At 38.3% G+C, this 24,090-nt stretch overlaps 1 protein-coding gene across 6 annotated transcripts in view; it reads left to right on the top strand.

Moving 5' to 3' along the window:
- The window catches only part of hipk2 (homeodomain interacting protein kinase 2), a 281,102-nt gene that overhangs the window by 220,065 nt on the left and 36,947 nt on the right, over positions 1-24,090 (top strand). For 4 of the 6 annotated variants that reach the window (XM_072913916.1, XM_072913917.1, XM_061970144.1 and 1 more), the window contains exons 6-9: positions 931-1,115; positions 3,236-3,398; positions 13,048-13,273; positions 17,897-18,018. In XM_072913916.1, coding sequence (XP_072770017.1) covers positions 931-1,115; positions 3,236-3,398; positions 13,048-13,273; positions 17,897-18,018 — 696 coding nt within the window. The remainder of the gene's footprint in view (positions 1-930; positions 1,116-3,235; positions 3,399-13,047; positions 13,274-17,896; positions 18,019-24,090) is intronic. The other 2 variants (XM_061970148.1, XM_072913918.1) reach the window with 1 other exon arrangement.

The raw sequence follows: 24,090 nt of genomic DNA, 5'->3' as shown, positions 1-24,090 counted from the left end.
TGAACAGAAGAAAATGAATACAAATTTAATGGATCTGCAATTCAAACCTAACAGTGGACAATTCCATCTACAGACCTGCCATTATTTAGGTTGTTTTTTTTCCGTACACACATTTTGACCCTTGAAAACACTTCACCGCGTTCCTTAATTTCGTAGCATTTCACTGGTTTCAGAAACCAAGATTGAGGCACTAGCTGGCATATGCTACCCCGCCTCGCTCCTTGCGTAAAAAAAAATCCCATCCCGCAGACCGTAGGGACCGTGCTCAGTCAGCTCATGGAACATTATTTCTTGTGTTCACAAGGCACAGCCCACCTCCACAAAGGCGCCAGGTGAACTTGCACAATGCCATCTAACGAGCAGATTCAATTGGTCGGAGAAACTAGCAGTTTTCCACTACTCTGTGGCCCCAGGTGCTAAAAACATAGTCCTGGTTTCCTGCCTGTTCAATCAATGCATGTTCTCTACGTGGCTTTGCAAGGGGAGCAGGAATGTGCTGCCCGGCCCAGCATTTAGCCACAACCTGAGCCGCAAGGTTTAAAAACAGATGAAGCAGCATGACGCTTCAAAGCAGCTTCTGAACATATTTCGGTCTTCGAGTGACATGTCAGCTTTCTTTTTTTATATACTGAATAGTGTCCTCCGCTTTCTTTACCCGAGAGTCAAATTCTCAATTTCGAGTAGTTCTCTCAACTCAGGAAGTGACACAAATCTGAGTAATAGCGTCTTGAGATATTTCAAGTGGTGCTAAGAATAGCAAATGTTTATAAAGTCACTGCAGAACAAGGTTAAGCTTGGTGACACCTGAAATGATGAGGCTGCAGATTTTTGCAGCATAGGGAAAAACCTATGTTCACAAAGAAACACGACATGACTTTCTACACACAAGCATGGCAACGTGTACTGGAAATGTGTGTTTGCTGCCTGCAGGTGAACATGACGTCAGATCTGGAGGGGAGCGACTTGCTGGCGGAGAAAGCCGACAGGAGGGAGTTCATCGACATGCTAACCAAGATGCTGACCATAGACGCGGATAAGAGGATCACGCCTATAGAAACGCTCAACCACCCGTTTGTTACCATGTCGCATCTCCTCGACTTCCCGCACAGCACACAGTACGAGCTCTTATTGCTGTCAACTTTAATGGTGTAATTACAAAACCCAAAATTAGTGAAGTTGGCACATTGTGTAAATCGTAAATAAAAACACAATACAATTATTTGCAAATCCTTTTCAGCCTATATTCAAATGAACACACTGCAAAGACAAGATCTTTAACGTTCGAATTGGAAAACATTGTTATTTTTTGCAAATATTAGCTCATTTGGAATTTGATGTCTGCTACATGTTTCAAAAAAGCTGGCACACTTATTTGGAACATCCCACAGGTGAACAGGCTAATTGGGAACAGGTGGGTGCCATGATTGGGTATAAAAGCAGCTTCCATGAAATGCTCAGTCATTCACAAACAAGGATGGGGCGAGGGTCACCACTTTGTGAACAGATGCGTGAGCAAATTGTCGAACAGTTTAAGAACAACATTTCTCAAGGAGCTATTGCAAGGAATTTAGGGATTTCACCATCTACAGTCCGTAATATCATCAAAAGGTTCAGAGAATCTGGAGAACTCACTGCACGTAAGCAGCTAAGCCCGTGACCTTCGATCCCTCACGCAGTACTGCATCAAAAAGCGAAATTAGTGTGTGAAGGATATCACCACATGGAACACTTCAGAAAACCACTGTCAGTAACTACAGTTCATCGCGTCATCTGTAAGTGCAAGTTAAAACTCTACTATGCAAAGCTAAAGCCATTTATAAACAACACCCAGAAACGCCCGAGCACAGAAAAGTGTTCTGTGGTCTGAGGAGTCCACATCTTAAATTGTTTATGGAAACTGTGGACGTCATGTCCTCCGGACCAAAGAGGAAAAGAACCATCCGGATTGTTATAGGCGCAAAGTTCAAACGCCAACATCTTTGAATGGTATGGGGGTGTATTAGTGCCCAAGGCATGGGTAACTTACACATCTGTGAAGGCACCATTAATGCTGAAAGGTACATACAGGTTTTGGAACAACATATGCTATTGCAAGGAATTTAGGGATTTCACCATCTACGGTCCGTAATATCATCAAAAGGTTCAGAGAATCTGGAGAAATCACTGCACGTAATCAGCAAGGCCGAAAACCAACATTGAATGCCCGTGACCTTGGATCCCTCAGGCGGTACTGCATCAAAAGCCGACATCGGTGTGTAAAGGATATCACCGCATGGGCTCATGAACACTTCAGAAAACCACTGTCAGTAACTACATTTCGTTGCTACATGTGTAAGTGGAAAAGAAACATCCGGATTGTTATAGGCGCAAAGTTGAAAAGCCAGCATCTGTGATGGTATGGGGGTGTATTAGTGCCCAAGACATGTGTAACTTACACACCTGTGAAGGCCTCATTAATGCTGAAAGGTACATACAGGTTTTGGAGCAACATATGTTGCCATCCAAGCAACATTACCATGGACGCCCCTGCTTATTTCAGCAAGACAATACCAAGCCACGTGTTACAACAGCGTGGCTTCATAGTAAAAGAGTGCAGGTACTAGACTGTTCTGTCTGTAGTCCAGACCTGTCCCCCATTGAAAATGTGTGGCTCATTATGAAGCATAAAATACCACAAATAAGACCCCGGTCTGTTGAACAACTTAAGCTGTACATCAAGCAAGAATGGGAAAGAATTCCACCTGAAAAGCTTAAAAAATTGGTCTCATCAGTTCCCAAATGTTTACTGAGTGTTGTTAAAAGGAAAGGCCATGTAACACAGTGGTAAAAATTCCCCTGTGCCAACTTTTTTGCAATGTGTTGCTGCCATTAAATGTTAAGTTAATGATTATTTGCAAAAGAAAATATGTTTCTCAGTTCGAACATTAAATATCTTGTACCGTATTTTTCAGACTATAAGTCGCAGTTTTTTTCATAGTTTGGCCGGGCTCCAGTGCGATTTATATATGTTTTTTTCCTTCTTTATTATGCATTTTCGGCAGGTGCGACTTATACTCCAAAATATACGGTATTTGCAGTCTATTCAATTCAATATAAGTTGAAAAGGATTTGCAAATCATTGTATTCTGTTTTATTTACGAATTACACAATGTGCCAACTTAACTGGTTTTGGGTTTTGTACATCTGACACTCTCATAAAAAAAAAAAACATTCTTTATTCCCTCTTTCTTTCTAGTGTGAAATCATGCTTCCAGAATATGGAGATATGTAAGCGCCGCGTCAACATGTACGACACGGTCAACCAGAGCAAGACGCCCTTCATCGCCCACGTGGCCCCCAGCACCTCCACCAACCTTACCATGACCTTCAACAACCAGCTCAACACTGTGCACAGCCAGGTGAAGGTCAACACAACTAATGTTTCAGCACGCAAAATGTGGATTTCATTAGATCAATTTGTCGTATCACCTAAGACTCGGGGGCCAAATTTAGAGAAAAATATGTGTCTGTTTTAGGAACACTTATACAAAACCTCACAATAATGTCTGATTGAAAGCTAAAAATGTTATGACAGACCACCTTAAAATAACGGAACAGAATTTTTTATTTTTTTACTGAATGAGACACCCGGTATGTACATGAAAATAAAGAATGTGGGATTTACAATATTAACTATGAACGATAAAACACTGAATATTGACAACATAAGAACGTCACACCCCCTCTCGATCGACATATTTTGCAATCAAGCGAAACGCAACAAAAATGCAACAAACACGGCGAAATATGAAGTAGATTGATAATCGCTTTGAAAAAAAATAATACAATATGATGCAATATGTCACCGCATGCGCAAATAGGCAGGAAAATTAGGAGCCTTTGTTACCCAAATTATTGATATCACAATCGCAAGAGGCTGCAAATACAGTACAGGCCAAACGTTTGGACACACCTTCTCATTCAATGTGTTTTCTTTATTTTCATGACTATTTACATTGTAGATTGTCACTGAAGGCATCAAAACTATGAATGAACACATGTGGAGTTATGTACTTAACAAATAAAGGTGAAATAACTGAAAACATGTTTTATATTCTAGTTTCTTCAAAATAGCCACCCTTTGCTCTGATTACTGCTTTGCGCACTCTTGGCATTCTCTCGATGAGCTTCAAGAAATGGTTTTCACTTCACAGGTGTGCCTTATCAGGGTTGATTAGTGGAATTTCTAGCTTTATCAATGGGGTTGGGACCATCAGTTGTGTTGTGAATGAGAAGGTGTGTCCAAACCTTTGGCCTGTACTGTATATAGATTATGGATTATAGATGTATATAGATTTTAGGCCATACATCCCATCCCTAATTGCGAGTGGATATTCTTTTTTCCAACTAATCGCTCAAAGGAAATGTACCGGTAGTTAAAATCCCATCCATAATTTCCCAGGAGAGCCCAACTTTGGAGCAATGGATGGAAATCACAATGGACGTATATAAAATGGAGAAGATAACTGCTTTTATTAATTATAAAATGGAGAAATGTACTTCATACTGGGAAAACTGGGTCAATTATGTCACGCCCCATAAGCCTGATTTTAATTTCTCGAATTAGTGATTGTACTGTTCAAAAACAAAAAGGATTTCTCCCTATATATCTGTATATATATATATATTTGTAATATTATTATTTATTATATATTTATATTCTTTTATTTTATTTCTGATTATTATTATTAATAATGTATTATTCTTTTTTTTTTCTTTATTCAATTCAATATTCAACATACATATGATGTATGTGAATATGATGTAATGGATAGGAATGTCTGATGCCGGATGTCAATAAAAATTAAATGAAAAAAAACCCGGCAGCAGTAAAATTTAGATCCATGAAGGAAAGAAAAAAGTGAATGAATGTTTATCAAATCTATTTAAAAAAACAAAAATATGTGTCTCTATTAGTGTTGTCCCGATACCAGTACCAAAATTATTTTGATACTTTAGATACTTTTCTAAATAAAGGGGACCACAAAAAAATGCATTATTGTCTTAATTTTAACAAAAAATCTTAGGGTACATTGAACAAATGTTTCGTATTGCAAGTTTGTCCTTAAATAAAATAGTGAACATACTAGACAACTTGTCTTTTATTAGTAAGTAAGCAAACAAAGGCTCCTAGTTAATCTGCTGACGTATGCAGTAACATATTGTGTCATTTATCATTCTATTATTTTGTCAACATTATTAAGGACATGTGGTAGAAAATTAATTATTAATCTACTTGTTCATTTACTGTTAATATCTGCTTACTTTCTCTTTTAACATGTTCTGTCTACACCATCCATCCATTCTCTACCGCTTATCCCTTTTGGGGTCGCGGGGGGTGCTGGAGCCTATCTCAGATGCATTCGTGCGGAAGGCGGGATACACCCTGGACAAGTCGCCACCTCATCGCAGGGCGAACACAGATAGACAGACAACATTCACACTCACATTCTCACATTAGGGCCAATTTAGTGTTGCCAATCAACAACAATCTACACTTCTGTTAAAATGTAATAATCATTTATTCTTCTGTTGTTTGGATGCTTTACATTAGTTTTGGAATATACCACAAATTTGGGTATCAATCCGATACCAAGTCGTTACAGGATCATACTTTGGTCATATTCATATATATTTTTTTAAACGAAAGAAGATGTGATGGCAAAAATATCGACATAATAGTAACGACAAAGATACGCTCCGGTACTTGGTATCATTACAGTGGATGTCAATAAAAATTAAATGAAGAAGAAAAAAACGGCAACAGTAAAATTTAGATCCATGAAGGAAAGAAGAAAGTGAATGAATGTTTATAACTGAATACATTTACATATGCATAAAAAAAATTTAAAAAAAATCCCATCCATAATCTGCACCGCAAGGGTTGTTTACGTGACACAATAACTGTCATCTGAAAAATATGTTTGCACTATTTAAGCAATGCAACTCTTAAATCTCTGTCGTCATCAAAGCCAACAGCAAAAATAACAATGCATTACTGTTTTCAGTTCAAACTTCTGTTGTGGTGGTTTAAAGAAGCTGCAAGGCACATTTGGTTTGCTCCAGGGCTCCCCCTACTGTTGTGATGTGTGACTTGCTTTTGGGCCAACTATAAATAGACATGGTCAGATGTCAAACTAATGAATTTAAAATAAAAACAGTAAATCAGTCGCCATAGTAATGAGTGAGATGCTACTGTGCTCATTACAAGACAAGTACATCATACAAATGATAATATTTCATATTGATGCTTCAGGAGCGGAGACATTCACCACCAGCTGTTTGCCTCTTCTTTCCCCGCCTGTGTGCACATTTCCCGGCCTACTATCCTCGGCCTTTCTTCCTTGTATATATCCGTCTGGCTGCGTTTCCGTCTGCAGCCAGGTCCTACGGGATTGTCACAAAGTGCTGATTGCACACATGACAAGCCCCACTTCCTGCTTATCTTGCAGTCTGGAGCTTTAAGGCCTTAAGAATCCCTTCACCCCAGGCTTCCTCTCCTTCCCTCCTCTCGTTCCTGTCCTCCTCTATCTCCTTCTGCTCGCTCCCTTTTCCCTGGGCTGGGCTTGTAGTGCTTTTACCTCTTCGCCAGAACTGCTGGCTTTTGGCTTCTGTTCGGAGGTTTTAGATTGCAAGATCCCCTCAGCTCTCTTTAGCATATAAATCTAAATAAATAAGTATCTCTCGCCTCAGCACCATCAAAGCATCGGATTTAATCTACATAACACACAGCAACAATAAATACTTGCTGTGATTTGCATGGATTAAACATTACCATCTTTTCTTTTGTGCGCCGACAGATTTAAAATCCAAGGATGTCGTTGTGCAGCCCTTTGAGACACTCGTGATTTAGGGCTGTATAAATAAATTTGATTGATTGATTTAATTTAGTGATTTTTTTCTCTTTCTTCGCATTGTATTTTGCTTCTGTCGCTTGTTTATGATGAATGATGTAGTCACTTATTGATCAAGTTCCCCTCCTCTTGTCTTCATTGAACACGCTAAAGAGAGCAAATGCAATATTTCACTCCACCAATACGTCCACACAAAGAAAAGGCTTAAATTCTGTCTTTTTCAGAAAATACTAACAGTGTCCCTAAATAAAAGAAAGTCTGGACATAATCTGGACTGGGCCTGGTTTTAAGAACCCTTTAAACCAGGGGTGTCAAACATGCGGCCCGCGGGCCAATTGGGGCCCGCGAGATGTTATTTTGCGGCCCGCACCTTAATATGAAAGTTTAATGTTAGTGCGGCCCGCAAGTTTTAAATGAATGACGCTCCCAATCACGGTGTGGTATAAGGCTCTCAAGATTGTGTGCCATGATGGCACTGCTTTCAGTGTCCTCTAGAAAATGTCACTGTATCATCTTTTTCTCCATACTAACAGAGTGCCGGCACAGACACATGTTGAATGAGGCTTCTGCAGACACACACATGAAATTGCAAGACATACTTGAGGAACAGCCATACATGTCACACTGAGGGTGGTCATATTTTATTTTATTTATTTTTTAACACTGTTACAAATATGCGCCACACTGTGAACCCACACCAAACAAGAATGACAAACACATTTCGGGAGAACATCCGCACCTAAACACAACATAAACACAACAGAACAAATACCCAGAATCCTTTGCAGCCCTAACTCTTCCGGGCTACAAAAACACCCCCGCTACCCCCAACCCCGCCTCCTCCCAACCTCGCCCACCTCAACCCCCCACACACACCTCAACAATATGTTAGTGTGTTCTAAGTAATCTACTTTATGAATAATCCTTATAGCTCTTTTCTGTAGTTGATACAGAGAAAGTTACGGTGCACAAGGAATACAATTTGAAACGTCATTATACAACTAGACATGCTGAGGAGTATGCAAAATACCAGGTAGATGAGAGAGTGAACCGGGTTGCAAATTTTAAAACCAGTCTACTGAGGCAAGATTTTGTCAAGAAAGCAAGCGAAAAGAGCGATGCAGCAGTCAAAGCTAGCTACATGGTGAGTGACATGGTTGCTAGGGCGGGAAAGCCATTCAAAGAAGGTGAATTCATTAAAAAGGTCATGTTCGATTTTTTTTAAGAAATCTTTACTTGCGACCCAGCCTCACCCAGTTTCTGCATCCAGTGGCCCCCAGGTAAATTGAGTTTGAGACCCCTGCTTTAAACAATCTGATTTCATTGACAACCTGGTCTGGTGAAGAAAATGTCTTTATTAAAATAAAAAAAAACACACAAAAAAAATACATTTTCTTGAACAAAAAAGAAACTAAAATAAAATAAAAACCGTTACATAGAAACTTGTAATTAATGAAAATTAGTCAAATTAACTAGTATAGGTTAGTACTATTAGTGGACCAGCAGCACACACAATCATGTGTGCTTCACGGACTGTATCCCTTGCAGACTGTATTGATATACAGTCACGATCAAAAGTTTATATGCACTTGTAAAGAACATAATGTCATGGCTGTCTTGAGTTTCCAATAATTTCTACAACTCGTGTTTTTTTGTGATAGAGCGATTGGAGCACATACTTGTTGGTCACAAAAAACATTCATGAAGTTTGGTTCTTTCTTGAATTTGTTATGGGTCTACTGAAAATGTGACCAAATCTGCTGGGTCAAAAGTATACATACAGCAATGTTAATATTTGGTTACATGTCCCTTGGCAAGTTTCACTGCAATAAGGCGCTTCTGATTGCCATCCACAAGCTTCTGGCAAGCCTCTGCTTGAATTTTTTACCACCACTCTTGACAAAATTGGTGCAGTTCAGCTAAATGTGTGTCATGTCTGTGTGATCACGTTTCGTTTTGGTTATGTTCGGTTTGGTTTTTGGACTCTTTGTGCACTCTTGTTTGTTTTGTTTCCATGACAACCCATTAGTTTTCACCTGTCCTCATGTCACGCACCTGATTAATTTGGACTCACACACCTGTCATTAATCATGTTCAAGACTATTTAAGCCGATAGTTGCCGGGAAGTCAGCCTGGCGACATTAACTCTGTTTGACTTCTGCTACCCATGTTACCCATGCTACCATAGTTCCATGCCAAGTGAGTTTTGTCTATTTTCATGTTCCAAGTAAGTTTTTGTTTATTGTCCATAGTTTTGCCTTTGTGGTAGTTTTTGTTTCTTAGCCAAGTTTATCTCCGCCTTGAGCGCGCCTTTTGTTTGTACCCTTTTTGTAGTTAGTGTTAAAATAAAATGATGTCCTTACCTTCACGCCATGTCCGATCCAACTTTACTTGCATCTTGGGAAAACGAACACCCCATAGTCCACGTCCTGACAATGTGTTGGTTTTCTGACATGGACTTGTTTCTTCAGCATTGTCCACACGTTTAAGTCATGACTTTGATGAGACCATTCTAAAACCTTAATTCTAGCCTGATTTAGCCATTCCTTTACCACTTTTGACGTGTGTTTGGGGTCATTGTCCTGTTGGAACACCCAACTGCGCCCAAGACCCAACCTCCGCGCTGATGATTTTAAGGTTGTGTTGAAGCATTTGGAGGTAATCCTCCTTTTTCATGTAGCCAAATATTAACATTGCTGTATGTATACTTTTGACCCTGCAGATTTGGTCACATTTTCAGTAGACCCATAATAAATTCATAAAAGAACCAAACTTCATGAATGTTTTTTGTGACCAACAAGTATGTGCTCCAATCACTCTATCACAAAAAATAAGAGTTGGAAACTCAAGACAGCCATGACATTATGTTCCTTACAAGTCTATGTAAACTTTTGATCGCGACTGTATATTGTCGGAAGGAAACAACCCTTTTGTGTGCATGAGTGAGAATGAGTGTAAATGGGGGTGGAGGTATGGGGTAAGGGAGGGTTTTAGGGTTGGTGCACTAACTGTAAGTGTATATTATGTTTTTTATGTTGATTTAATCATTTAAAAAAAATAAACAAACAAAAAAAAACTGTGTCCCTTAAAATAATGGATATCATGTGCTTTCTGAGAGTTGTAGAATTACTGAGTTATAAGGTTACATCATTCTTGAATGACAGTGGGAGATGAAAACCGACTCCTATAACTTATAGGCATATTGATCTGTAGCCTAGATAGTGGTAATGACATGAAATGTCAGCGCTGCTCATTTTATTTCCTCATTTTAGAACATTTTTAAAGATCCATTATAATCTTGAGAATTGAACGTTGTTGCTAATGCTGCATTATTTGAACAGCATAGTGATAGAGCACTATTTCCACTAAGAGTCATATCCTGAAAGATTATAGGACGCAGAGTTCCATTTTGGTAGTTTTAAACCTATGTATGTATTTTTTTAATTTGTAAAAAAATCTATTAGTGTTGTCCCGATACCAATATTTTGGTACTTGTACCGGTACCAAATTATTTCGATACTTTTTGATACTTTTCTATATAAAAGGGACCACAAAAAATTGCATACCGCGTGACATTGCATTCCTTTTCAACTCTAATATTATCCAATATAGCAAAAAATTATCATACATTCCAAACATTTTATATTGTAAAAATACTTACATTTCTGCTTGACTTATGGTTTTAGAGCAAGTTATCCATCAAATTGTACACTGTAAAGATTACAATACATTTTATTGTAAAATTTGCGATGTTTTTTACAGCATAAAAAATTGAAAAAACTCTACCGCTGTTTTTTGGGGGAAATTCTGTCGACTGAGCTGCCTGTGTTATTACTGGTTGTTATTTTTACTGTTAATGGTCAAACAGTATCAAAAATTGGCAGCTCAGTTGCCAGACTGAAATAAAAACGATGGTAAAGTTTTTCCATTTACTGTAATATGTTGCAAAAAAAACTGTACATTTTATAGTAAAATTCTGGTGATTGAGTTTGCTAGTTTTTTTACTGTAAAAAAATACAGATTTCTTTTTACAGTGCATGTAAAAAATATATATACCGTAATAATCAAATGCATAGGGAAATTCATATATCATTCGTTGTTACAAGCGGCCCTCTGAGGGCAGCCATAACTACAATGCGGCCCTCAATGAAAATGAGTTTGACAACCTTGCTCTATGACATCCTGACGATAAAATTGCATTTTTTCCAAAATAATAGGGCCTTTTTTAAGTTTATTTAAATCATGCAAACGAGTGATCACCTCTGATATTAATGATTAAACCACATTGAAAAGTGTGAATAGTCTGATTAAAGAAATATTGATTTGACAGCCCGAGTTTAGAGATTTTGAGTCATGCTGGGCTGCAGATGGGTTAAGTTTTAATCAGATTAGCAGTGGTGATGGATTCATACGCATTAACACGCTCACAATGGACAGCTTGGATGATGTCAAATCTCTCCATTTTGGATTTGTGGTACATTATAAGCTTCGAAGGGACTGCGGCATTCCAAAGTACTTTTCCACAATAGAAGGTTGGAAATGTGTTATTTCCTAGTTTAAAAAGGGGAAATGCATTTGTTGTGTATCATTCACAATCCTTATGTGAGACAAGCACACATGTGTTTTTTTTTGTTTTTTTTAATGCATTCTAAATCGTAAATGAATGCTAGCAAAAGTCAGCTAACAATGGAACCAATGGGACGGTCGGTGTATTCGGCCTATAAAGCGCTCTGAAAAACCTCCAAAAGCCTCCATCAACATTTTATATACATGCTGTAAGTATATATCTAATGTAGTACGTTCATGATCAAATGTAATATTTACTTATTTTGGTCATTTTAAGCATTTGGTTTTGTATTCTATGTACATTTTTCCTTTTAACAACAACAACACTACTACTCATAGCAGACTTCATGAGAGCCAACAACGATTACTTTGGGAGAATAATGATCCAAAACCTTATATTTTTGAGCCTGAATATACTGAGGATGATCTACAAGTTTTAGAAGCTGTGTGCTAAACAGAATAACCTTTACTGAACCATTAGTATATCATATATCAGTACTGCTATGTACAAAACAAGAGATGAAAGTATATCAAACAAACCTTTAACAAAGTGATCACTGTAAAAACATGCATTCTTTGACTTTGCTCCCTTGGACTGGAGTGTGAGCTGTGTGCTTTCCTCATCGTTTTGTAAAATATTGCACTTTTTCTCCCTTTTTAATTACCTCTCGAGGAACTCTGAAGAAACATTTATCCTTTTCGCAATTCGAACATTCGTACAGCCGAAAACAACACAAGCATAGGGCATTTGTTCTTCGAGAAAGGCTAAATGGCGCCTGGTACCCATTGAAAACAGAGCGAGCTTGACCACCACACATATTTAATAGGAGTCAGTAAAATACAAGCAATGTAACAGCATAGTTAGCTCTCTGTGATCACGGCGTTACTAAAAATAGTTTGTATTAGGGATTATAATAACAATATCGCTAATACTCTGTTAATATGAGGGTCATGAGACTCAGATGCAGTATTGATTGCGCTTTTTAAATGTTTTTTTAGATGCGTAATAGAGTTAGCTGCATTAGCTGCATTGTTAGCCACCTCATACCTGCCGTAATTTAGCGACTTAGAATGCATAAAGAAAACATATGTGTTCTTGCCTTATATAAGGATTGTGAATGATAGACAAAAAAAATGCGGCTCCCCTTTAATGGAACGCACCATGAGCCAGGAAGTCGTCCGCTAACTGACAAACAGATGGACAAACAATTGCAAATAGAGTTCCAATTTTGTTTTGTACTTTTTTCACTGTTTGGCCTTCGAAGTTGTGTTCAATCTACGGAATCTCACACTTAAATTTTGACAAGTCCCAATTATTGCTAAAGCTTGTAGACTATGCAGCTGTTATTGCACCACAGAAGCACATTTTGTTTCCTCTGTGATGATTGATTAACTTTAGCCTTGATTGCCTCTCATTAACTATCATATCAATATCATCTTCCTTTTGGTTCCGATCAAATCCTGGCAATTCACCTTCGTCTCTAGTCTTTATTGCCTTTTCCCACCTGTATGCAATTTCCCGGCTATTCCCATCAGCGTCACCGCTCTTATTTTTTCTTTCTCCATTGTGGTTCCATCAATCCTTTAGGCTACCAACCTGGCTCCCTCCTCCACCAACAATGCCACCCTTTCCTTTGCAAGTCCTGATGTCTCCATACTAAACTACCAATCTGCACTCTACCAGCCGTCTGCTGCCTCCATGGCAGCTGTGGCCCAAAGGAGCATGCCTCTGCAGACTGGGGCTCCTCAGCTCTGTGCTGCCCGGCCCGATCCCTTCCAGCAGGCGCTCATCGTCTGTCCTCCTGGCTTCCAAGGTAAGTCGGTCGTACCGGTGTGAACACATTAGCACCCAGGAAAGCAACACAGAGTGAAAACCTCATGCATTTGCAGAACTTGTGTTCTGTGGGGAAAAATGCTTACTACTCTTGGGACCCAAAAAGAATCTATTTATATGAAATTTGTATAATTTTTTTTATTTGGGGCTTTTTATGTTTTATGGCCTTTTGTCAAAAATAACAATGGGTTTGTAATCGGAAAATGCAAAATATGCAATATTTTAAAAAGTAGAGTGGAATATTTGAGGTTGGGTGATTACGGTCAATATTGATTTTGGATACAATAGACAAGTAGACAAAAATATTATTTTTGCCGTGCCTACTGAGCTAAAATGAGTGAGAAAGCAGGCAGGACTTTGTTGAGTTTGAGTCTTTTTTGTACTATTTTGCCAAAAGTATTTGGCCACCTGCCTTGAACTTGAAGTGCCATCCCATTCCTAACCCATAGGGTTCAATATGATGTCGGTCCACCTTTTGCAGCTATTACAGCTTCAACTCTTCTGGTAAGAATGTCCACAATTTTTGACCATTCTTCCAAAGGCACATTGATGTTGGTCGAGAAGGCCTGGCTCTCAGTCGCCGTTCTAATTCATCCCAAAGGTGTTCTATCGGGTTCAGGTCAGGACTCTGTGCAGGCCAGTCAAGTTCATCCACACCAGACTCTGTCATCCATGTCTTTATGAACCTTGCTTTGTGCACTGGTGCACAGTCATGTTGGAAGAGGAAGGGGCCCGCTCCAAACTGTTCCCACAAGGTTGGGAGCATGGAATTGTCCCAAATGTTTTGGTATCCTGGAGCATTCAAAGTTCTTTTCACTGGAACTAAGGGGCCAAGCCCAACTTCTGAAAAACAACCCCACACCATAATTCCTCCTCCACCAAATTTCACACTTGGCACAATGCAGTCCGAAATGTACCGTTCTCCTGGCAACCTCCAAACCCAGACTCGTCCATCAGATTGCCAGATGGAAAAGTGTGATTCATTACTCCATAGAAGGCTTTACACCACTGCATCCGACGCTTTGCGTTGGACTTGGTGATGTATGGCTTAGATCCAGCTGCTCGGCCATGTAAACCCATTCCATGAAGCTCTCTGCGTAATGTACGTGGGCTAATTGGAAGGTGACATGAAGTTTGGAGCTCTGTAGCAACTGACTGTGCAGAAAGTCGGCGAACTCTGTGCACTATGCGCTTCAGCATCCGCTGACCCCTCTCTGTCAGTTTAGGTGGCCTACCACTTCGTGGCTGAGTTGCTGTTGTTCTCTAACTCTTCCATTTTGTTATAATAAAGCCGACCGTTGACTTTGGAATATTTAGGAGCGAAGAAATTTCACGACTGGATGCACAGGTGGCATCCTATGTCAGTTCCACACTGGAAATCGCTTGGAAATCACAGGTGATTAGGACACCTGATTCTGATCATTTGGATGGGTGGCCAAATACTTTTGGCAATATAGTTTATGTATCTGCCCTGTTATATATAACTTCCCAAAATCATTTAATTGCATTTCATCAGTTTAATGGCAGTGTAACTCATTTACGCTCATCAAAGCTCAGAGAATTATGCTCCTGGTGTTTAGGCTCCATCAGGTGTTTAGGGGGTGCAGTTACACCAAAACAATTGTTTTTTTGTTTTTCAATCGGCAAGAATGAGATTCAATCAGTTTTTATTGAAAAGGCATCATCATTTACCAGGATTACAGTCTGTTAGAAATAGCAGTTATAATGGAGGAGTCAAAGGTTCCAAAATAGTTCTTAAGAGAAAGTGTGCATGTTTTATGTATATATCCCATTTTAACAAAGTTGCATTAAAAACACAATGCAATTTATTTATTTTTTTTAAACATACGCATTTCCCCGGTCAGCTTTTGTGCTGTGTGCACAGACGACGGCCTCTTCCTGGCATGTTCACTTTTTGCTGTGAAGCTCAGCCTGTCAATTTTAGCCCACTATGACAACCGCATAAGGCAATTAATTATTTAAAAAGTACAAAACTGTGTTGGATTTACCCCTTACACTTAATTCTACACCTCAAACAAGTCAGCTTTGAGGCACGGTGTGTTTATTTACAGTACATCCCATGAAATGGGTTATAAACTTGTCTGTATTTAGAGGCAGTGTAAGGCCCATTGCACCCAATTTGTATCCCCAGGAAATAAAATGTATGAATGCATGATCACATTAACTGTGAAATGCTTTAGTTTTATGAAGCAAAGTGTCCTGACTGCATATTTAATAAATGCTAAACACAATTAAAATGTTTTCTTTCCATTTAAATTACAATTTTCCTGCCCGCGCTTCCTAAAATCAGACTTTACCCAGAAATATGATAATTTAAATCATTAAAAAAATGTATAGTCTTACATATTACTCCTCATCCCCACTATTATATGTTTTTGTTTGTTTATTAAAACATTCAACAATTTGGTAAAAATTCACACTTTAGTTGTGTCTTTGGGTTTTCACTCAGCCCTGTTACCCCAACACACAGGTGTCAAACTCAAGGCTCGGGGGTCAGATCTGGCCCGTGACATCATTTTATCCGGCCCGCAAACACCTGGAAATTATATGTGTCAATAAAGTACTTAATATTTTCTCACTAAATGTAATTGATTTTTTTCATTTTGACAGAAAAAAATATATGTACTGCTTGAAATTGCATACCTTTTAAAGTTTAATAGCATCCAATATTGCAACAAATATCACAGTATATTATCATACTTTCCAAACATGTTTTGGTCTAAATAAAAATACTTAACTTTACAGCAAACTACCCATCAAATTAATAAAAATGACAATACATTTTACATTGTTCTTTACAGTGTAGTACTGTAAATTGAAAAAAACTACTACTGTTTTTTGCGTTAAAATTCTGTTGACTGAGCTGCCAGTTTTTGACTGTAAAATCTACGGTTGTTGTTTTTAACGGTGTATTACTGTAAATGGAAAGACATTACGTTTGTTTTTACGTAGAAAAACTGTCAGCTCAGTTGCCAGAATAAAAAAATAGCTTATACTGTTTTCCCATTAACAATATAATGTTGATAAAAAACAATGTCATATTAACACAAAACTTCTGGCAACCAAGCTGCCAGCTTGTACCGTGAACCAGTGGTCCCCAACCACCGGGCCGCGGTGGTTTTATTAAATCAACATAAAAAACACAATATATACATTATATATCAATATAGATCAATACAGTCTGCAGGGATACAGTCCGTAAGCACACATGATTGTATTTCTTTATGACAACAACAAAAAATACCATAAACAAACCCCCCCACCGTCACCCCCCACCCACACCTATTTTGTATGTCATTTGTTTGTTTAATCAATGTAATGCACTGGTAACACTTTAGTATGGGGAGCATATTCTAAGTAACAAAGACTTAATTTAGAGTTAGTTGGACACTAGGGGAACATATAAGGGTTAGGGTTACTAATAAGGAATAATTCTGAGGTTTTTGAGGGAAGACTCTTAGTTAATGGCTTAGTGGTTGTATAATAAGCCCATGCAAAATAAGGCATTAAAAGTACTTAATAATGACTAATTAAGAGTTAAAAATGCAGCTGAGATAGGCTCCAGCAACCCCCGCGACCCCGAAAGGGACAAGCGGTAGAAAATGGATACTAATTTGCATGTTGATAAGCAACTAATTAATGGTGAATATGTTCCCCATACTAAAGTGTTACCAATGCACTTAGTGTCATTATGCTATGAGCATAAATGTCTTGTGATTATTTTTCATGCATTTGCTCAAAGTTACTTTCAACCCTGTTACTCAATGAGTCATCTTCGGCTTAAGAACCTTGTTCAAAAATGACATAAAGTTGACTGAAATGACAAAATACACATTTTGAGCATTTCTATATGATTATTATCAAAATTTAGAGTTGAAAAAAAAAAAAAAAAGTATATATAATTTTGTATTACCCGTATTTTTCGGAGTATAAGTCGCACCGGAGTATAAGTCGCACCTGTCAAAAATGCATAATAAAGAAAAAAACATATATAAGTCGCACTGGAGCCCGGCCAAACTATGAAAAAAACTGCGACTTATAGTCCGAAAAATACGGTAGTAATAAAAAATATTTTTACAGTTACAACAAGCAAATGGCACCAAATCGGTGTAAAGGCCCATAATTGACTTGACTATAGTTTTGTGTTTGTCTTGGGTTGCCAAATTTAAACATAACATAACCTGCTCAGTGGCCTTGTGGTTAGAGATGGGTAGGTCGTGAGTTCAAACCCCGGCCGAGTCATACCAAAGACTATAAAAATGCACTCAGCATCAAGGGTTGGAATTGGGGGTTGAATCACCAAAATGATTCCCGGGCGAGGCCACCGCTGCTGCTTAATGCTCTCCTCACCTCCCAGGAGGTGAACAAAGGGATGGGTCAAATGCAGAGGACAAATTTCACCCCAACTAGTGTGTGTGTGTGTGTGTGTGTGTGACAATCATTGGTACTTTAACTTTACTTGACTTTAACACAAAGGTTTTGTCATTCACATATCATAGATATGTGATTATTTTCCTCAAAGATTGCGTAATTTGAATTAACAGAGGCTTTTCACACTCTCTGTTCTTTTTCTCATCGATAGGACTGCAGGCATCTCCTTCCAAGCACAACAGTTACTCCATGCGGATGGAGAATGCTGTGCCCATAGTGACACAGGCTCCGGGTGCCCAGCCTCTGCAGATCCAACCTGGCCTCCTGACTCAGGTACAATGACATTCAATGTGCAGTCACACTATACTGTAATGTACATTATGATGGCAAACGTATCGACGCAGCTCGCCCTTACACAAGCAGAAAGTGGAAGATAATGTCTGGTTTTGGATCTTTGTTGGCCATTCATCCGTAACCCTTAATACAGACCTGGGCCGGACGTTCTACATCATTTTTTATAGACCTTTAACATCAAAACTGTAGCCTTCATTATGATGTGCAGTGCTGTTTTTAAATGACCGTAAGTCTTGAACTCTAGAAAGTATTTCAATGGTTGAAATCTGCGCTTTTGAGTGTTATACGTGTTATTACGGTAATCTACGTCACAGCAGTTTAGACAAGGAATAAAGCAGAGTGGGCGGGGTTTGTTTTCAGAGCAGCCAGCCCGAAACGCATGTGTCAGGAACAAATGCGGAAGCAGATTTTTACAACAAATTTGTGCATAAAAGTGATAATATATCATATTGTAGGTGTTTACCGGTATTACCCTTAGCATTCATATTTTTCTGTTTGTTACATTTTTGCTTGATTGTAAAATATGTCTATCGAGGAGCTGGTCGTAGAAGTAAAAGAGGAGCAATGTTCATATGTTGTTAATATTCAGTGTTTTATTGTTCATAGTTACTATTGTAAATCCCACTTCCTCTTTTTTTTTTCATGTACATTTTGGTTGTCCCATTCAGTAAAAAAAAAACTGTAAAATTCCATTCTGTTTTTTTGAGGTGGCCTGTCATAACTTTTTTCGAACTCTATCGGACATTGTGACTTTTGATAAGTTGATTGGCAACACTAAATGGGCCCTAGTGTGTGAATGTGAGTGTGACTGTTGTGTCTGTCTATCTGTGTTGGCCCTGTGATGAGGTGGCGACTTGTCCATGGTGTACCCCGCCTTCCGCCCGAATGCAGCTGAGATAGGCTCCAGCACCCCCCGCGACCCCAAAAGGGACAAGCGGTAGAAAATGGATGGATGGATGTTCCTGGAAAAAAAAGGGACCTAAACACACATACTGTACAGCATTTTTTTACAGCTAAATGTGTATATATAATTTATACACACATACACATCGGCCCCCCGGACGCAGTTTTTCTCTCTAAATGGCCCCCAAGTCAAAATATTTGCCCAGCTCTGCCTTAAAAGGTCACGCATTTGCTGTAAAAATTGTATACAGTGAAACCTTTCTACAGCGACCACTCAAGGGAAACGGTCAAAGTGGGCACAATAGACAGTTATTAAACTGGAATATTGCAGAAGAAAGTAATTCATAATAAGAAACAATTCTTAATGTTCCAAGTTTATTTTAAAAATAGTAATAAAAAATTACAACAACTGAGACTTTATAAACATCATGCAAATTTTGATGTCAGTGGTCGCGACACGGAGTAAATGATGCAATACTATAGACAAGGTTTATAGCACTAAATTTCTATTGACATGTAGCCTGTGTTGACTCTATCTTATTATGTTTGTCTGCTTTAAACAAGTCGATATTGTATTATTACCGCTTTAAAGGTCATTATGTTTACATAACTTCATATTTTTAATTGATAAAAATAAATACATGAGGAGCATTTGCTTATTATTATTATTATTATTAGGCCCTAAGATACTTTTTTCCGCCAGTGTCAGATTTAACACAAGTCCTTGGACAAAAAATGTTAGCTTCAACTAAAATGAATCGCAAAAAAAGTACATACACCACTCTGAGCATCAAATGAGACACACGTTTATCATTTCAGTGGAAAACAGCATAATGTGTGAACTTTTGCTGCATGCTTTAAATGGGAAAAAGTAGCACCATCTTGTGGAGAAATTAAAAAAGGCCAGTAATCGAATTTTAACATAAAAAATAGTGTTAATTTATGTTAAAATACATGTAAAAACAATTTATTGTTAATGATTTTCAAAGGAACTTGCATTGTTTCTTGTTTCAAGCAATAAATGTTTCTGTTTTCAATCAATCAATCAATCAAATGTTATTTCTAAAGCGCTTTTCATACATAAAAGAAATGCAATGCAAAGTGCTTTACGAAGTTAAAAACAATACCCCGATGTCCCATATCCCCCATAATCACATACGTACGCACGGACACAGGCACCAAACACACACACACACACAACATACACACGTATGCAACTATATGGACCAATGATTGCATGGCTGAGTACAGAGGACACATGTGAGTAAACACTATCACAGGAGCCATCTGCACCAGCAGGTCATCAGACCATGGCCACCAGGACGCTGACACAAAAGCGCCCCCACAGGCACGGCCGATAACCCCTGAGGCAGATGGCTCATCTGAGGAACGCTGGTTTTTGTGTAGTGTTGCCATTTTAGGCAAAATAATGTTGTACATGTTGTAACTGTACATTTTAATGTCGGTCTGTTTTCAACTCCTAATGTACATTTTCGACAAGTTTAAGCGTCAATAGAGAAACACGCTTATGCTTTCAGTACAAATCGGTAAAAGGTGTGAACTTTTGCTGCATGCTTTAAATGGGAAAACCGAGCGGCATCATGTGGACAAAAAAGGGGCCAGTGAAATTTGAAATTTCTATAAAAATTGTCCATTTGTATGTTAAAATGAATGTAAGTTAAAGTACGAAACCCAAAACCAGTGAAGTTGGCACGTTGTGTAACTCGTTAATAAAAACAGAATACAATGATTTGCAAATCCTTTTCAACTTATATTCAATTGAATAGACTGTAAAGACAAGATATTTAATATTCGAACTGAGAAACTTAATTTTTTTTTTGCATATAATCATTAACTTAGACTTTAATGGCAGCAACACATAGCAAAAAAGTTGCAACTGGGGCATTTTTACCACTGTGTTGCATGGCCTTTCCTTTTAACAACACTCAGTAAACGTTTGGAAACTGAGGAGACCAATTTTTGAAGCTTTTCAGGTGAAATGATTTCCCATTCTTGCTTGATGTACAGCTTAAGTTGTTCAACAGTCTCCGTTGTGGTATTTTAGGCTTCATATTGCGCCACACATTTTCAATGGGAGACAGGTCTGGACTACAGGCAGGCCAGTGTAGTACCCGCACTCTTTTACTATGAAGCCACGCTGTTGTAACACGTGCAGAATGTGGCTTGACATTGTCTTGCTGAAATAAGCAGGGGCGTCCATGAGAACTAACGTTGCTTGGATGGCAACATATGTTGTTCCAAAATCTGTATGTACAAACGTACCTTTCAGTATTAATGGTGCCTTTACAGATGTGTAAGTTACCCATGCCTTGGGCACTACTACAACCCCATACCATCACAAATGCTGGCTTTTGAACTTTGCGCCTATAAAAATCCAGATGGTTCTTTTCCTCTTTGGTCCGCAGGACACAACGTCCACAGTTGCCAAAAACAATTTGAAATGTGGACTCGTCAGACCACAGAACACATTTACGCTTTGCATCAGTCCATCTTAGATGAGCTCGGACCCAGCGAAGCCGGCAGCATTTCTGGGTGTTGTTGATAAATGGCTTTCGCTTTGCATAGTAGAGTTTTAACTTGCACTTACACATGTAGCGACCAACTGTAGTTACTGACAGTGGTTTTCTGAAGTGTTCCTGAGCCCATGTGATGATATTCTTTACACACTGTTGTCTCTTTTTGATGCAGTACCGCCTGAGGTATCGAAGGTCCGTAATATCATCGCTTACGTGGAGCGATTTCTCCAGATTCTCTGAACCTTTTGATGATATTACAGACTTTAGATGGTGAAAACCCTAAATTCCTTGCAATAGCTCATTGAGAAATGTTGTTCTTAAACTGTTGGACAATTTGCTCACGCATTTGTTCATAAAGTGGTGACCCTCGCCCCATCCTTGTTTGTGAATGACTGAGCATTTCATGGAAGCTGCTTTTATACCCAATCATGGAACCCACCTGTTCCCAATTAGCCTGTTCACCTGTGGGATGTTCCAAATAAGTGTTGGATGAGCATTCCTCCAGTTTCTCAGTCTTTTTCGCCACTTGTGCCAGCTTTTTTGAAACACGTTGCAGGCATCAAATTCCAAATGAGCTAATATTTGCAAAAAGTAACAAAGTTTTCCAGTTCGAACGTTAAGTATCTTGTCTTTGCGGTCTATTCAATTGAATAGGATTTGCAAATCATTGTATTCTGTTTTTATTTACGATTTACACAACCTGCCAACTTCACTGGTTTTGGGGTTTGTAATTGTCACAAGGAACAAATGTGTCTGTTTATGTGTAGCTTTTCCATTTCGGTTGTTTTCTTTCAATAAACATCCTCTTGTAGATTTCACCCACTCTAACAGTCTCGCTTTTAGTTGGACTTTCACACCACGGTCTTCCTAGCATTCTCAGGGTATCCGCGGGGTCTTAAAATGTCTAAAAAAGTCTTAAATCCAATCATTTGAATTTAAGGCCTTAAAATGTCTAAAATTATCCTCAAATCTCATAAAAGGCCTTAAATACGATATTGAAAGGTCTTAAAAATCTATTGACATTACTTTTATTTAAAACATGCATGAACTTCAGTCTCGCTTTGAAATGTTTCGATTTTTGAGGACGCTAAAACGTGACTACAAAACTGCTGTACTGTAGATGTTATCGGTTTGCTCAATTCTGACGGCCGAAAAAAACATTGCCAAAGTTGACCATTTAGCTTTAGCGGAGATGCTAACTGTCCCTTTCGCAGACAATATATCGTTGTGCTTTCCTCTACTATTGCAGATGTTGATGTTACATGAAAACACATGATATGAAGCACACTGCACCTTTTGCAAGAAAACACTTCTATGGCAAATGTGAAAAATGAGCTGTTTGCTAATATTTAATTCAATTAGTTTACACTAGAGAAGCTCCTGGTATATTTAGTTAGTTTAATCATTTTATTTTCCAATGTGAAAGAGCAGTGAATTAATACTTAAAATTCATTCTGGACCTCTGATTTTCCTTTGTCGTTTTTGTCCGTATGGATGTGAAATGGTGTTAAATTATTTTCAAGATGGTCTTAAAAAAGTATTTAAAAAAAGCCTTACATTTGACATGTTGAAACCTTCAGAGACCCTGATTCTCTTGTGGATGTTAGTCATGTCGGAACAGGACGAAGACCAGACCTAACCATTTCCCACGACATTGGCAGCGCAGAATTGTCCAAATCATCAATCGATCAATCAATGTTTATTTATATAGCCCTAAATCACAAGTGTCTCAAAGGGCTGCACAAGCCACAACCACATCCTCGGTTGAGATCCCACATCAGGGCAAGGAAAAACTGAACCCAGTGGGATGACAATGAGAAACCTTGGCCCCCAGGGCGACCGGTGCAATGGACGTCGAGTGGATCTAGCATAATATTGTGAAAGTCCAGTGGATCTAACACAGGGGTGTCAAACTCAAATAAAGAGTGGGCCAAAATTTAAAACTGAACAAAGCCGCGGGCCAAGGTTGAACAAATTAACCTTTTAATAGGGACCCAAACAAGTTTTACATTGAATATTGAACAAGCAAGGTTTATATAACTTTATAGTGACATGCAAAATCGAGTTTTAAATAATATTAATAATAATAAAAAAAATATCAATGGCATATCAAATAAAATGTAAATAAAAATTGAATGCCTCTTTTCTATTTGCAGCCTTCTGAGGTAAATATCAAAATAAACATTTTCCACAGGCTAATAATTAATGAGAAATTTGAAAATAAAATAACAATAATGAATGAATCAAACATTCAAGCCTTGAAGTAGCAAGAGAAAGTGCATGAATAAAACGTTAAATATTGCTCAGTTTGCTACACTGATTTGCTTTAACACTGAATATGAAACAAGCAACGCTTATATAACTTAATAGTGCAAAATCAGTTTAAAAAAACAAACGAAAAAACATCAATGGTATATTAAATAAAATTTAAATAAAAAATTTAATGTCTCTTTTCTATTTGCAGCCTTCTGAGGTAAATATCAACATTAACTTGGTAGGCAGGGGCGGGGTTTGGTGGTAGCGGGGGTGTATATTGTAGCGTCCCGGAAGTGTTAGTGCTGCAAGGGGTTCTGGGTAGTTGTTCTGTTGTGTTTATGTTGTGTTACGGTGC

The sequence above is a fragment of the Nerophis lumbriciformis genome, linkage group LG10 (assembly GCF_033978685.3).
Source record: "Nerophis lumbriciformis linkage group LG10, RoL_Nlum_v2.1, whole genome shotgun sequence".
Lineage (NCBI taxonomy): Eukaryota > Metazoa > Chordata > Actinopteri > Syngnathiformes > Syngnathidae > Nerophis > Nerophis lumbriciformis.
This window is presented reverse-complemented; position numbering and strand designations above follow the sequence as displayed.